The sequence below is a fragment of the Morone saxatilis genome, unplaced genomic scaffold (assembly GCF_004916995.1).
Source record: "Morone saxatilis isolate NCDOM2014 unplaced genomic scaffold, NCSU_SB_2.0 Contig10, whole genome shotgun sequence".
Classification (NCBI taxonomy): Eukaryota; Metazoa; Chordata; class Actinopteri; family Moronidae; genus Morone; species Morone saxatilis.
This window is the reverse complement of record NW_023339652.1, coordinates 17,809,310-17,826,787: the sequence shown is the minus strand read 5'-3', so window position 1 is coordinate 17,826,787 and position 17,478 is coordinate 17,809,310. Positions and strand designations below refer to the sequence as shown.

Here is a 17,478-nt window from a genome sequence, read left to right as displayed (position 1 = left end):
ATTTACAGATAAATTACCTTTTATACCTGCTGTAAACTGCATTTGCAGGATAAAACAAGTAAAAACCCATATTGCAATATTTTTAACAATAAAAATGTTAAATGTATAAAAATGATAAAAAGCAAAGATTTCCCTGCCAAAAACATGCAAATCACTACATGACGGTAGCAGTGATAGAATACATACTGGAATTGTACATTATCTACTCGACTCATAGGGACAAATTATGAATGACAAATACATTTAGCATAGACAAGGGGTCCATCTTGATTAGAAACTCTTGACAGTTTTGGCTTGGACATGCCCTGCACTCAGTGTCCTCAGATATTTTTTTTGAATCTCTGGTTTCAATGTTTGGCTGTAAAATGGCTTTTATTTTGTCATTGTTGATGTTTCAAACATAACTGAACCCTTTCATGAATGCAAAACACACCATAACTGGTACCAATGAGAAATAAAAGTTTTCTTTTAAAGTGAGACAGATTTCGCAGGAAACTTCTTAACTGCATGATTTATTTAGTGTCACAGCCAGCATGTGACCAGCCTGAGGCCACGCAAATGCACATCTTCTTCCTCTAAGAAAAAACAGCCAGTCTTTTTCCCATCACCCTTTTCTGCAGAAAGCTGACAAGCTCCCATAGCTTATTAAAAAAACAGCAATGCTGAATTGATTGTACTCTGATAAAAGCCATTACCTTACTCTTTGCTTAATGAAGCAATGTCCTTCAGGTTTCACAAGGTGTTATCTGATAGCAGCCTCGAGCCTTCATTTTGTTGTGTTATTAGACTCCTGCTTTCCAAAAAATACATGTGAGCATGTCCTGCAGACCAAAATGAGTCACATGGATGCCACATGAAACATTGGCATGGCAACAGATAAAACGGTATTATGATGACAAAGATTCTGCTTTAATGTGGGCAGTGACTGGTAGTTTTACTTGATAAGTGACTGTTGATTTAGGATTGAAAGACAGCAAGGCTGAATCACCAGGCTGACTGAAAAAGTGGCAAAAATAAACATGAATGCATTTCTCTACCTTGAACATGTGCTGACAAGTTACCCTTTAGCATGGCACATACTGTACACCTGCACTGGTTAAAAGTTGAATAAAAAAAGTTATATAAAGCTGGTCACACAGAGGGAGCTGTGTGAAGTCTGATATGTCCTCAAGTGATGTCACTTGAGTCAGTGGCTGAAGACTACAATTTTTTAAATAAATAAAAATCTACCAGTCTTACCAGACCTCTGTAGCTGCTCCTCATCTGTGCTGGTGAAGGATACATTTGCGGCTACAAACACAACTGAATCTTGAACTGCTGGCAATCAAGATGCATTGTGGGCCATGTAGACTCAAGGTTTTGACTAAGAAGAATAAAAATGGAATAAACAAGATGGTATCTGTGAGTCTGCAGTATTGATTTAGATACTTACCTGTTTTTATAACTGTCTATTGTGAGTCTGACAATGTTAAAGGAGTACTATTTAAAAGTAGCATTTTAAAAAAAAGAAAAATTTTGGGCCACTTGCAGATCATAGAACAAGCTGAAAACACATCTGACATATCACCATCTTATAATGACCAATGTAGTAACACACCTGATGAATGTAAGCCACATATTCACACTCTGTTAGCTCTGTTTTTGGTCACTATGTTCACCACCTACAGTTGCTAACTTTCTCTGTCTGCTGTGTGGTGCTGGTCAGCTTGTGTACAGTGGGTTTATCTGAGCTATTTTGCTGCAAAAAGAAAAGCTGCTGCTCTAGGAAATGAGGCTGATAATACCAGTTTGTGGGTCAGAAAAAACAAAAAAACAGGAGCTAAAAGAGGATATAAGTCTCCTAGAGATTGGTCCTTGTCTGACCATCTAATATACACTAAGATAAGTAAAATTACTGCTGTAAGATCCAGCAAGGGTTTGCTTACAGACTCACTTTCCGCTAACATTGTAACAGTTAACCTCTGTGCACACGGCAACTGCTTTTCTTGTTCTCTTTGTGCCATCCTAAATTCCCGTCCTTTGGATCTCTCTTCGATCCTTGTAGGCACCAGTCTACTTCAGGAGGTTGTGTATCTCGTGAGTCAGGGAGCAGACCCAGATGAGATTGGCCTTATGAACATTGATGAACAGTTGCCTGTCTTGGAGTACCCCCAACCTGGCCTGGACATCATACAGGTAATGTAGCTGAAATCAGGTTGACCTTCACTGACTCATTTGGAGACTGCAGGAGTTCTGGGCCTGTGGAGGCTTTTAGATTAAGATTTTTGCCAGCTGGCAAAATAACAACTCTGCATTGTAGTGTGTATGCCTTTTGCTGTAGTAGCGTTACGACAAAACCAACACCTTGTTTAGATGTGAAACATGAGATGTTGTTGTTAGCTATCGAAATTTTACACCACAATCACAAGTTTAGTGTTGCTTGCAATCACAAGGACTGTATGTCCATATGAGAACATAAGAACAACTAAACAGCAAGCTTGATTCAAAGGCTTATCACGTCCCACTGCTGGATTCATGTTTTTGGACATGTTTAAATGAATAGTCGAAGACCTGCAAGTCTGTAAAGTTAATGATTCTCTCTCTCTTAACCCACCCAATTCCTGAAGAGTGTTGCATTGCAACCCAGCAAAAGTTTAACTCATGTCAGCTTTTTTGGGTACATTGCATTGTGTTATTTACTTGCAATGGATGATTTTAAAATGCACGAGAAAAGGTCTGTTGTTTTCGGAAAAGCTAGTGTTAACCTCCAGTTCTTTTATCCCAGGTCACGTTTCTGTAAACTCTTTGTAAGGATGTAATGTTCTTCTACACTTAAAGGTCAGATTACTCAAAATGGGGACTCTGAGAACAGTTGTATAATGTCTTCTGCGGTTCTGCACAACGTCAGCCACTCATTGTGGATGGGAATGCACTTATTGCTTGTACTCTTCAGGAAACTGCATTCAACCTCTGAAACTTGTTGAAACAAAAAAGGAATGTCCATGATGACCAATATTCACACATTGTTTTGGCTTCCATTCTTGGCAGACCAAATGGACTCATAATACTCAACCTGTTTTAGAGAAAATAAATTGAATGCCAAATTATATAATTATATAAACACCATATACAGAACAGCTCAGACTGCTGGAATTGTGAGCTGGAAGCATTGACAGTATGGCTAGAACATTGCATTGTATAAGACATATACATAAAATAATAATAATAATAATATATAAAATAATTACTTCCTTCACAGGAGCTGACGTCCCCTCGTCTGATCAAAAGCCATCTTCCCTATCGATTCCTCCCCACAGCCATGCACAACGGAGAGGCCAAGGTCAGTCCACTGAGACCGGACAGTATACATACAGTAGCACTTATTGTGCCAAAATTGTGTCCGGAATTTGATCAAAAATATTCATAGCATTCGTTCAGGCAGAACATTGAAGTTGCTGGGAAACGGAGGATGGACCCAAATGCAGACGACAGAGGCAGGGATTGGTGCAGTTCAATGATTTATTTCACAAAATGAGGGGCAAAGGCTTACGGGATGGTAATGCAGGGTCAAGAGTTCAAGGGTCAAGACCAGAGAAGGTCATTGAAAGATGACGTCAACATCTCCAATAACCAAATTGCTACTCTGCAGTACTTCAACAACAAATTGACGACCTGAGACATAAGCCTTAACGAGATTAATGTGTGCTTCATCAACTCTAGGCATTGTCTTGTTCAGTTTTGTGTCATCCACAGACTCCACTCTTCAAAATTAAAGCTCAACAAGATGTTTCCAGATGTCTCCCCGATAAATGCAATACAGCAGAGGCAAATCTTCTCCATAGCTTTTCTCTCTCTCCCAGGATAGAGAGATAGCGGACAAACATTTTTTAAACGTTTTCTGATATTCTTGACACCCACATCAAACCTGGTCCTGTCTTAATTGTGCTAGGAATTTCAGATGCCACATCTATATTAACAAGAACAGAGAAGCAACTTCTTTCTTATGGTCTAATTACAGCTAAAAAAATAATTTTGATGTTCTGGAGGAAGAAGGAAGTTCCCTCTTTTAAGCTGTAGCTCAATAAAATAACCAATACCCGTCACCTTGAAAAAATAAGGTTCTCTCTGAGGAAGAGACTGTCCCAGTTATGTACCTGACTGCAGTGAGCACTGTTGTGGTTCTCTTCTAGGTGATCTACATGGCTCGTAACCCTAAGGACTTGGTAGTGTCCTACTACCAGTTCCATCGCTCTCTCAGGACCATGAGCTACCGGGGAACCTTCCAGGAGTTCTGCCGGCGCTTCATGAATGACAAGCGTAAGTATGAAGGTTCTGGAGGACTGGCTTCCATCTGGTTTCAAGTCAGTGAACTGTACTGTTTTAATCCAGGTGCATCTCTCGCTCTCTCTCTCTCTCTCTCTCTCTCTCTCTCTAACAGTGGGATATGGTTCCTGGTTTGAACATGTTCAGGAATTTTGGGAACATCGTATGGACTCTAATGTCCTCTTCTTGAAATATGAAGACATGTACAAGGTAACACTGTCACTGTCTCTTGTGCTTTCTCTGTCTGCTAGCCCTTGTCTGCAGATCTGACTTGTCTGACTGTTGGACCTTTTGGTTCAGATAGGTACAGTGAACCAGAAAACTTTCCAGTGGAGCTTCTGTACAGATGAATGTGACTGTGTATGTGTAGCCCTCTGGTGTGACATTTTAACCCACATTTAACATCCTTTGTTTGTCGCACAGCGTTGGAGAAATATGATAATAATAATAATAATATGAAACATGTGGGAGTGGGAAAATAAAATGGCTAACTTTAATAAAAAATTCAAACAAGAGGTTATGAGAGGTTCGTTTAAAGAAGATAGTTACTGATTCCCCAAGTCTAAAATCCTCAAAATTAAACTTATATTCAAACTTTATTTAATTTATAATCAGCTCATGAATTTACAGACATTCACTGTGACATCAGAGCTCACCAGTCTGTGTGTCTCAGGCTTCTGCTGACAGGACTCTCCTGATTAAGTCATGCTTGACATTCACAAAGAAACTCATTAGTTAGACAAGCTGTGTCTAATACCCTACAGTATAATATCTCTATAAAATAATGGCTTATACAATGATATCCTGATACACTCATGAAGAGGAGGGGGAGGGATAGCCTTCTAATACTAATACTAAGTGCTTCAAACCACCATTCATTCATCACCATTCAGACTCCATTTGCTTCTAGCCAACTAAACGCGGTGCCCTCAGGGTCTTAAAAAAAAGGAATTTTAGGCCTAAGGCTTAAATATGATTTTGACAGGTCTTGATAATTGAGTGGATTAACGAAGTTAAGGTTACTTGTATAACGTTGCATTTTTCAGTCTCTCTTTTGAATGTGTTTTTGAAAAAATATATATTGATCAACTACAACACAAAACAACAGGAAGCAATACTGATTTTCCTCCATATCTTTCATGCTTTTTTTGTCAGTAGGGAAGTGAAATAAATTGCATTCATAATGGTCTTTGTTGGAACCAGAAACCTTGGTAGTACAGCGGGTTGCCAGATCAGGTCAGGTAACTCCATATCTTGCTCTCTTACTCTTCATCAAATAGCCCACTCTTTGCTCAAAAACACACAAACCTGGCAGTTCAGCATAGATCTACAGTGGTAGCACTATGTGGACTTCATCATCATTCTTCATCATTTGAGATTGGTAACATATTGGGAAGGGACAATTCATCAGCACCTTGACATTGGTGGGAACCTTCCAGATCTCACACTATACACTGTAATGTGGTAATTGTTTTAACTCAAAAAAATTGTTGTTTAAGTTTAAGTAACACTAACTATTTTTTTGTTTTAAAAATATTCTTGATTAAACAGCTTTTACTAGTAAGTTTAAGTGACACTAACTTGGTTTTGTTTTCCTAAATAAGTATTTTTTTAATAGGTATTTAGTTTTCACTGTACAAATAGAAATTACAAAATTAAGTCTGTTTCCTCACTAATTGAGGTCCCCTCCCCATCATTTTCCTACAGCTGTAACCTATTTTAAACTTCAGTTTAATCCTCTATACCTCTTTCCATATGACGTGGCAGACACATGTATCCTATCTATCTTTTTGTACAGAACATTCTTGTGTAAAACTCTCTATTCAAAGAAAAAGAACATAATATGCCAGATCAATATTTGCCCTTTGCTTCGTCAAAGGTCCCTTTTCACATTATCTGATCTTATCATGTTTACGAGGCACAGACTCACACAGGATAGGCTGTTCTTAGAAGATATGTCTTAGCATTGAAGGGAAAAGACGCAATTGGTCTTGTAATTTCACTTGGTGCTGTTAAAAAACACGACAACATTTTATAGATAATTATGTATGAATAAAAAAATCAATCCACTGTTTATGCCATTTGAAACATCTGAGGTGCTGTATTTCTCTGTGTGTTCGAAAAAAAGAGTTGTAGTGACGAATGTTTTGGTTATTCAGGCCGCAACACTGAAGTTCCAGAGTGTAACATTTAGAAGGGTTTTTGGCAAAAAATATATATTAATAGGTATGTTTTCATTAGTGTATACTCACCTGAGAATAATGTTTTTTTTCATTAACTTAGAATGAGCCGTTTTTATCTGCCCTGCATGGAGTCCGCCATGTTGAACTGACATGTTTCTAAAGTAGCTCAGAATGGACAAACACCGGGTCTAGATAGAGCCACTTTATTTTCTCCTACAAAGACAAACGATATTCAAATGGTTGCAATCTGCAACTTAACTACTAGATGCCACTGAATCCTAGCCACTGGTTCTTTAATGATTTGTCTCAGTCTCATGCTCTCATTTTGTTTTAAAATGGCAAGAGCAGCTAAAGAGCTTGATATTTTTCTCAAGGTGGAGATTAAACTAGAGCTAAAAGGAGAAGAAAGATTGGACTAAAATATTAGCAGGTGGCCAGAAAAATGGGTCCAAATAATTGCTAATGTTGCTTTGTGTCTGGTGGATGTGTAGGCTGTTTGCTAACAGGTTAGCCACAGACAACTTTTTAAGAACATGTCAGTGTTGTTTTTACAGCTTGTACCGGGACCCCCAAATGTTTAATTATTTCTGCTTTAAATTAATAGCTTGACATTTTTAGAGTTAGATAAGAATATCAAGACTAAAAACTATTAAAACTATACACTAAATATAAGAAGCTAACATCAGGAGAAAATAACTTAACTTGGCAAACAGGGGGAAACAGCTAGCCTAGCTCTGTCCAAAGTTAACGAAATGTGACTAGCAGGCCTTTTTAGGCAAATTAATTATTAATTGTTTCATTTATTTAAAAAAACAGTAATTCCCATCAACCTCAACTGTACTTAATGTTATTGCTAATTAGCAAATGTTAGCACCCTTATATGCTAAACCAAGAAGGTCAACGTTATACCTGCTAAACATCAGAATGCTAGCTTTGTCACTGTGCGCATGTTAGCATACTGACATTAGCATTTAGCTCAAAGCTAGCTGCTAACTGGGTCAGTAATCTCTAACTGAACACACACAGACACATACACCCACATGCAAACATGTGTATATACCCCAGAGCTGTAAAGTGTGTTCCTAGAGAGCTGTACATTTTGTTCTTACAGCTGTCATATGTCTGCAGGCAGTGTTTCTCACCTTTATGCCACATAGATTGTGTAAGCACAGAGAACAGTGTGTTCACTGCAGCTGTGGGTGGATGCTGTTTGGGGAAACAGAATCACTGCCTTGGCATTATTTAAGAGTTCAAGAGGGAGGCAGTTTTCTCTGTATTTGTGTGATTACTGTTTTCATAAATTTCCCATTTTTAGAACTCCCTTTACATATCGTCCTCTCCTCTCCTCTCCTTTCCTCTCCTCTCCAGGATCTGGGGACGCTGGTGGAACAGTTAGCCCGGTTCCTGGGTGTTTCCTGTGACAAGGTTCAGCTGGAGGGCATGGTGGAGAGCTGCAACCAGCTCATTGAGCAGTGCGGCAACTCTGAGGCGTTGTCCATCTGCAGGGGTGAGTGGGAGAAGACAAACACAACATTGCTCAGACTCTCTGGCTTGCTAACTATGCAGAGTTTTGAGTATCTGGCTCCCTGAAGTCCAACTTACAGTAAGACGTCTGGGTGAAAGGGCTTTTGGAAAGGGCCGTAGAGTAGTGACTTTTGACTATTTGTGTTACACTTTCACTACATCTAACATGTTCTCTTCTGTCTGAGTTCCTTTAGTTTATGAGTTGGTATCCCATGATCCTATTTTGCATGTTGGCATAGTCTGGTGTTTATCAGATTTATTTCAACGGGTTAAACATCGCAACTGCATTTCGTAAGGTCTCCACAAACCCAATCTAAAGTACACATAATGGACAATGGCTCCTTTCAGAGCTAAAGTATATCATATTATTATATGTTATATATTTACCAGACTTGAACTGACTCAAGTGACATTTGTCAGACTGGAAAGAAAGTTTAGATCTTTTTCTTTTTTATAGGGAATTTTAGCAAAACAAAATACATTCTTTAGTCTCTGTCTGCATTTGGCAAAAAGACAAGACCCAATATAGTCAAGCAAATATGACAAACAAGAAACAGCACAAGGAAAAACACAAAGCTTCCAGGACATAGTTCAGTTCAAAGTTCCACGAATAAGTGCAACAAATACAACTCTGGTATGAGACATCACTGTGGTGATGCCAAATGGAATATAAGTCTTGAACACATTTGAGAGAAAGAACTGTACAGTTAGAAGAGGAGGATGCTGAGAGGAGTGAGAGCATAAACGTGGTTAATGTTCCTCTTTTAGAGCCATTAGATCAGGCCTGAATCATATCGGTGAGCTCATGATATCGACTTAGCCTCCTCTTACAACGCTATTAAAAGACCAAGAGGTAGAGGACAGATAAATCACTAGCTCTTTTTCCTGATACCGCAAAACCACTCTGGTGTTATTGTTGGTTATCACCAACTTTGGCTGAAATATAATGTAAAGTAGGGTCAATCAACACCTCAGAGAGTCTCAATAAAAAACAACATTTTAAGCTCAACCAAACTGGTAGTGACTATAGGGCTGTTGTACGTGGGTTTTATTCTGCTAAAAGGCTGTAGGGATTAATGAGTTTGTCTATGGTGAGTTGTGAGTGGTTTAAGTAGGACAGGATACTGCATGTTACATAATGTACAGCTGGTCTCATTATCTGATATAGTCCAATATAAATACACTGATGCCTCACACACTCTATCGTACTGTACATTGTAATGAGATTATAATTAGGTCAGGATTAGACGGACAGAGGCGGAGAGAGGAGTCCTCACACCAGTTTCACAAGACATTTTTTTCCTTTCACCTAGCCTGGCTGGAACACACACATACACACATTGTTTGACTTTGTTGGCACTTTAACCCCCAGGGACCCCAAAATGAGCTGAGCAGTCGGTTTTGGAAACAGGACAAATCTATATGAGACACTGTTTACACATCAAACACTGGAACACGGGACAGTACAGGCTTTATATTACTTCCTTTACAGTTTAACCCTTCACTGATCTTGGCTTACAGTACCTCATGCTCTGTGACAGTGATAGTCAGGGAACATTAACATACATCTGACTCCATTTCAATATGTAGCAGATACTGTATTTTATCAATATACGTACTTAAATAATCAAATTAAATTAAATTTGTAATCTTATGCAGGCTTGGGGAGTAACGGATCACATGTAACTGAATTACGTAATCAGGATAAAAAAATATTTGTAATGTAATCCATTACAGTTACAGAAAAACAACAGATTATTATTAGTAGTAATTATTTTTAGCAGAGGACACATTTTTGATGCTAAAAGTCTTGGTTCCCATTTTCTTTTCTAAGGTCACATTGTTCTGTTGTCTTATACAATATACCTACATCAATACTTAATATTTATTTCCCCTTGTCTTTATTTGCATAGTTGGTATTGAGGTAATTCAAAAGTAACAGAAAGTAAACAAGTTATATTAGTTCATAATGTGATACTTAGGTTAGGTTATTGACTTCATTTTTCAACAGGTAATTAGTAACTGTATCAGATTACATTTTTAAAGTAACCGTCCTAACCTTGATCTTATGACGAAAAATGTGTAAAATATATAAGTGAAACAATTGAAACTCAAAATAATATACTATAAGAGTTTCTATGATAAATAAAAATTGGGATTATTAGCAGGATTCCGATTTTAACGTATATTTAATAAAAGAATGGTATACTTCCATGCACACAACACTTATTGAGTCTCACAACAGCACTCTGGTGCTTTCACTGGGTGGAAATGTCACCATTATTTTGTCTTTAAAGCAGAAAAGGGAACAACATCACAGCACAGTGCAGGTTCTGCCTTCCAGCTGTGAAAATGGTCTGTAGGCTGCTGCCTGAATTTGCTAACTAAAGCAGAAGAGGACACATTTTATATGCCACATTTTTTTTAATACAATACACATAATCTTATTGATAAGGCAATAAGATTATTGATTAACAAATAATTAGTAATTGTATCCGACTAAATTTTTGCAGCCTACATACACGTGGACCTGAGTGTCTTTGACATGATTATGGCACCATCGTGTGGCTACATATTGTATCTACACCACAGATTGCATTTCAACTATAGACTGTATGATTTCCAGCTGCAGCCCCAGTTACTTTTTATTTAACCCTCTTTGAGTTTCATCTAGACATCTTTTACATTTTATTCCTTGATTTGTTATAATTATTCGGTTGGTTTCTGTTGCCATTCCTGCTTTAATTTGTTATGGTTATCTGTATCTTTTTCTGTTTCCCCATCAATTATTTTTCTTTTAGTGCATGGAAGTCTGGTGTCTGGTCTGCTATAGGCTTAACACACAGCTGACAGTCTGATCAATCTGATCTGTCACACACACACCGCAGCAGGTGAGTCACTGCCACGTCAGGCTGCATTCACTCTGCAGCTGAAGCGTGTCAAATAAAATGTGATGTTTTCAGTGCAGAAAAACAACATCCATCAGAATGTGTCAGATGAATCATGAGAATTCATGCAGAAGTCATAACTCCTGAGCAGGGCCATATACAGACTGTCGCACTACTGAAGCAAAACTAAAAGCCTTCAATCCAACTGCTATGATTTTAAAATAGGATTTTGAGGACAGAAAATAAGCATGGGATTTAATTAATTCATTTCTGCCTGTAAATGAGGAACCGAGGAACATGCTGTTGACAAGATGGAAAACAAGAAAAGACTAGTTTTACTTTAAATTGAAGGCCTTTACCAAAAGGTTTATTGAAGTAGATCACAGAATTATTTAAAGCAGTGGTTCACAACCTTTTTGGTGTCAAGCACCTCCAAATTGATCCACATCAGGCTGTGGACCAGTATTTGATCAGAACAGATATAGTCTCAGATATAAGATTCCATAACTGTCTATACCAGGGCTGCCCAAAGTGGGGCATGCGGGGCAAAGTTGGCCCTCTATAAGGTTCGATTTGGCCCTCCAAATGTTAAGAGAAAAACCAAGCAAAAAAAATGAATATATATATATATATATATATATATATAACATAAAATCTCTGTTTTATTTATTGTGAGATGAAAAAATGTTTTTCAGAATCTGAGCATAGCAGGCAGAGTAACACTTTGCACAGGAAGTGCTACTGTGTTACTGTAGATTGGCAGATATAACAGTAAAGAGTGTGAAACAAAACAGTTATTTTTATACATTCTCTCATTGAACTAGCTTTTAGCAAATTAAACCCTGGGAACCCCCTGGAACCCTCTCAAGGACCCCTTGACCCTGGGTGTCCCCAGTCCACAGGTTAAGAACCACTGATTTACTACTACTGTGATAAAAAATATGGTGTAGTGAATTTGACCAATCATCAATTTATAAATTGATTAAAAAAAAAAAATCAATAAGACAACTCTGTCTGCAGATGACTTTAAGAAAAAGCTAGTGAGTGGACCTTGACTTAAGATTATTTTCTCAAAGTACTACTTCAAAGGTCAAGAATGAACTTTCAGGCTTGTTGTGCATTGTCATAAACCAGTCCAGTGTTATATCTTTTGTCAAAAGATGTTTTGTCTTCTCTTCATTCCTGTTACAACCTTTCAAGCCAATGTTTCCATCTTCACTTTTAGTTTTGTTATCAGTGCCAGACATCACTAGTGCCATTGGTTTTCGCATTTAGAGCATGGATGAAAATACTTGTTGCTTGTGATTGGTTCATTTTTGATAATGAGTCATTTAGCGTGGGAGTGTGGTTAAAATGAATTGATACAGATATCTTTTAAAAGTGAGTGTGAAACTTAAGGTCCAGTGTGTAATATTTAGGAGGATCTATTGTCAGAAATATAATATAATGTTGATAGATATGTTTTCATTAGTGAATAATCACCAGAAAATAAGACTCCTTGTGTTTTTGTTACCATAGAATGAGCTGTTTTTATCTACAGAGGGATCTGGTCCTCTTCTACGAAGACCGCTACGTTGAACAGCCATGTTTCTACAGTAGCCCAGAATGGACAAACCAAACATTGGCTGGAAATAGGGCCTTTTGCAGCCAATGTATTTTATGCTACATGCTTGGATGGCAAGTGGTATTCAGTTGGTTGCAGTCTGCAACTTCAACACTAGGTGCCACTAAATCCTAAACCCTGGACCTTTAAGTACATAGTCGGATTAATTTTTTAGTGGTCCGAAGGGCAACAATGAGCTGCTTGGCCCCTATTGATTCCCTTGCATTGACACACAGTAAATCTTAGATTAGGTCTACTGTAATTCTGGGGCCCTGGAACAGTTGCCAGTTAGTAATATAGCCTTGCTTAATGAATCTGCTTAAGGAACAGTTTCAGGTACAGGACACATCTTTGAGCTGTACTGAGTAATTTAGGAGGCGGACATTCATGGTTGTGTTGAAAGGTACCTGAATTTTTTATTAATATCTACAAATCTTCCCTCTTCCTGTGTATCCTACCTGCAGGTCGTGTGGGTCTGTGGAAGGACGTCTTCACAGTCTCTATGAACGAAAAGTTTGACACGGTGTACAGACAGAAGATGGGCAAGTCCGACCTGACCTTTGACTTCTGCCTGTGAGGAGGGCCCTCCTCCCATACTGCTTCACCACTCTCCATTCCACTGATCCACTTCAGTACAGTCGACAAGTGCACACTTCCTGCCAAAACCCACGCTCCTACATCTCCATTCAGTCAATCAGTCTGACGTTTAATGGTACAGTCTGACAGAGGGATTACACTACAAGACTCTTCCTAGAATTCAATGTCTCGAGTCATCAAAAATCCCACTCTTGTGGATTGATCAGAATTAATCCAGATTTATTAGGAGTTTATTGAAATTTCTCAATCAATAGTTAAACCAAACCTCCCTTAACCCCTTCCTCCACAGTATGTTCCCACTGCTGTGTATGTATATGTGTATATACTAACCAGGGTTCGACCGATATGGGATTTTTAGGGGCCGATACGTAGTAAGTATTGGTCAACATTTATATTTAAAATCCTAGACTATGGCTGTATTAATAACAGGGATTCAAACTACGTGTCGATATTTGTGGCTGAAATACACAGAAAATCACATGTCAATATGTCTGGACAGGGGAAAAAACATGCCAGTTGATGATTGTCCCTCTTCTGGGAAAGGCTGCTCTCTCCGTATACTTTTGGACAATTTCTCCTCAAAAGCATTCATTGTGCTGCACACAAAAAGTGACAAAGGTAGTTGTGTAAAGGATTAAAAAGGAGAGCTTTAGAAAAGTTCAAATCCACCTCTGCACACTTCGCCTGAAGCGGGCGTGATTGTTGAATTACTGTTCAATGATTCAACAAGCGCTTTGTTTAAAGCATACTGCGCTTGAACGTTTCTTGAATTGTCAGTCTGGCGCCCCCTCAGTCCAGTTTGCCCTTGTGGATCCTACTGAAGCTATTGTCCCTGACAAGGAGGGGTTCGCAGGGTGGCTGGACTGGCCCAGTGGGACAGTGTGAGAAGCTCAGACATTCAGCTTTCAGTGCGCCATTCATAATTCAGGGATGGCCCACCTGGGAGTGGACCCAGGGGCAGACCCAGAACATGCTGCAGGAATTATATGTCCCATCTGGCCTGGGAACGCATTGGGATCCACTTGGAGAAGCTGGAGGAAGTAGCCATGGAAACGTAATGTATATGTATGTCTTAGACCACTTGTTGGATTGGTGAGTAGTGGTGAAAATCTTGAGGATTTTTTTGCACTAATGTTTTTGTCTAGAGAGAGGAATAAGCACTTGGGCCACTTAGAAGGGATATTCGAGCATACTGGGGCTGATTAAAGGGGCACGTTAGCAGGAATTGTCCTTTACACAACTGTGAGTATTTGAGGGTCTGCTAGGGCCTTATTAACAACATTTTGTCATCAGAGGGTGCACCCAACAGAACTACTACGCGGCCACATCTTTCTTGTGACTCAGCCTTTAAATTGATTTATTTGTATTATTTAAATGCAAGTCATCACTTTGACTTGTGATGTGCAGTGTTGATCAACCACAAATATCTGTAAGCCGCCTCTGTGATTCCCTCTGATGGTTCTGGTTGTCAGATGAACCCCTCAGAAACATTTACACAATCAGGAGACACTAAACCTCTCCAGACAAGGCCAGGCTAATGAAACAGTTTTATTGTTCGGAGCTCTGTAGGACAGGCCATACACACCTGTTTGGTGTGGAAAACTGGAATACATTACTGCCTGGGAGGTGAAAAAATTTTAAAATTACAACTTAGGTACAATGGCTGAATAGGACATATTTACAGTTATAAAATGTCAATGGATGCCTGTTATAAATTTGCTGGTTACATTATAACTGAACTAACTACCCAAAGAGAATTACAGTTCTTACAGACAACACCAATATCTGCCCTTTAATCTGTCATCCCCATATATCGGTCTAACCCTGAAACTGAGTGCATTAGCGGTTGTCTTGATGCAGCAATGGCTCCGAGCCAGGTAGACCCATGGAAGGTAAGCGGAAGAGGCAAAGCAGCTCAGTGTCACAGCTGAGCGAGTGCTGTGTTAGATGATCATTGTTCTTTTTTTGTTTTTTTCTGCTCCAAGCGGTGCAGGGTTTTTCAGCCTCCATCACCGATTGTCACCGGACACTTATGTATGAGCTTTACGTGTGTATACGGATGTGTGTGTTTAAGAGAGACAGAGAGAGAGAGACACAGAGAGTTATATCTTGTCAGTGCTCAGTGACACCATCAGAATGCTTAGACCGACTTGCATCAGACATCAACTTCAAGGATTCGTCATTGATCTTTAAATGCACTATGTGTAGAGTTGAATAATGTGTAACTTTATCCTGCTCAGTGGTAGTATCATATCAGCTTATGCCATCAGAAAAAATGCTATAATTATGTACAAATTCTACAAATGATGGCTTTAAGGAGCAGCACACTCTCTCTTTTAACTGATATTTTGTACAAACATAGTGGTCAGCATTTGAGACACAATCTGCTGCACTGTATTTACCATATATCATAAAATATATACCCCCTCCGGTGGTTAAAATGAGCAGCTGCTGCTCGGTTGCAGATGCAGCTGTGCCAAACACAGTAGCTGATACTGTATTAGGTGGTTTCATGTAGACAAACATTGAAGGTCAAGACAATATGCAAATGCAAAAATTATAAAAGATATGAGACAAAGACAAAGACATTCAGATACATATACATTATACAGAGACACTTATATATATATTATATATGTGAATGAAAGGTAAACAAGAGCCTGTGCAGGAGAGGTGGAAAGCTAAAAGCGTATGCAAAGACTAAAACCTCAAGGCAACATAAACAGGATACCATGGTATTTAAAAAGTACATGACATTTCTCTGTATCTAACATACAGGACTTACATCAACAACACAGAGCTCCATTAGATTTCAGCCAAACGATGGCTAAATAAATTGGGCCCCTACTGACCCCACTGTGAGCATAATATACATTTAAATAAAGTATTTAATCTACAAGATTAGGTAATAATGCTGTAGCCATCTGTCAACACGTTAATTTCAGTTTTTGAACACATTATCTCCATTGTTCCGACAGCTCATTATTCTGAAACCCCGACAGTCTGAAAAATGTCTCATTGGACTGAAAGCCTGTTTGTTATTCAGAAAATGCACACTCTGGTATCACCAACTTACCTACGTAACTTCACTGACGTAACTAACACACTTATATTAACCCAAATCATGATCTTTTCCTAAACCTAACAAGGTAACCATGTTTATCATGTTACCATTGTTACCATAATGACTTCATCCTTTCCTGCATGTCCAAATAGACTAAGATATTAAGGGCAAAAACCTCCATATACAGTGTGTATTTTCTCAAAAACGGGCCTTCGCTCCATGTACCAAGTCCTTACTATAGCGGTTTTGATTCCGACCTGTGGACCTTTGCTGCGTGTCATCCCCTCTCTTTCTTCCCCCTTTCATGTCACTCTTCAGCTGTCACTATCAATTAAAGACAATAAAGAAAAAAATTTACAAAGAAAAACAAAAACAGAAACTGGCCTTTGGCAGTAGGCTTGGTGAATAAGGGGCTTTTGGGCAAATGGGCTTTCGGTCCAATGGGACATTTTTCGGACTGTTGGGGTTTCGGAATAATGGACCGTTGGAACAATGGGCAGTCCCCAGATGCAAGTGTGTATGTGTAAAAGGGGCTCTTGGGATCTGTGGAGCTTTCTCTCTCTTTCTCTCTGTCTTCTCAGAAATGTCAGGTTTTGGCTGCAGGAGAGGAGAGAGCAGAGTATTAACCCATAACCAGCATTAACTGTATTCTGCTACTCACTGTAGTGTATCTGGAGTCAGACTATTAACCCAAGGCATCACGTACAACCAGTCCAGCACCTCCTCCTCTTCCTGTGTTGCCACAGTAGTTTCCAGTCCAGCAGACCAGTCCCTGCGCTCTACCAGACACTTGTGAATGTCTTTATTGTGTGGATGTAAACGACAACCTCAGCACACACTCGTCAAAGCCGCCTCTTTTACGGCTGCAAATTCTTTCTTTTCATTGTTCTTTCTTCTCTGTGTCACTCTGTTTACAGCCGTTGGCAAGGCTTCCGCTGCCCATCTCCACTTCAATAGTTTGTTTGGGTTTTTATACATGCCTGTCTCTGTTTCCTGGGCATCTTGCGTTGTATTTTACATGCTTTGCTTGCTGGTTTATTAATAAAGTTGTGTCTTCAGGCAATAACTGACGACTCTGTTCTGTTTCTTTTAACTCTTCAGAATCAGAATCAGAATCAGAATTGTTTATTGCCAAGTAGGTTTTTACACCTACGAGGAATGTATCAAGCGTATCAAGTCTCGTTTGGAACTTGCAAAAATGTGTTCTCAAATGCTGCTTTCAGTCAGACAGTGAGAGTCAATGTACATACATTGTTCCTACCATGAAATGCAGGCTGGTAAAAGAAATTAAATACAGTTCAAATTTGGAACATACAG

The 17,478-nt window shown here is 38.9% G+C and overlaps 1 protein-coding gene across 1 annotated transcript in view; it reads left to right on the top strand.

Moving 5' to 3' along the window:
• sult4a1 (sulfotransferase family 4A, member 1) overlaps nt 1-17,216 on the top strand; it is a 24,421-nt gene extending 7,205 nt beyond the window's left edge. Inside the window, exons 2-7 of the mRNA XM_035679312.1 lie at nt 2,045-2,175; nt 3,239-3,319; nt 4,170-4,296; nt 4,418-4,512; nt 7,854-7,992; nt 12,965-17,216. Of these exons, the coding sequence (XP_035535205.1) occupies nt 2,045-2,175; nt 3,239-3,319; nt 4,170-4,296; nt 4,418-4,512; nt 7,854-7,992; nt 12,965-13,077 (686 nt within the window). The 3' untranslated portion in view covers nt 13,078-17,216. The remainder of the gene's footprint in view (nt 1-2,044; nt 2,176-3,238; nt 3,320-4,169; nt 4,297-4,417; nt 4,513-7,853; nt 7,993-12,964) is intronic.
• Nucleotides 17,217-17,478: the final 262 nt, after the last annotated feature.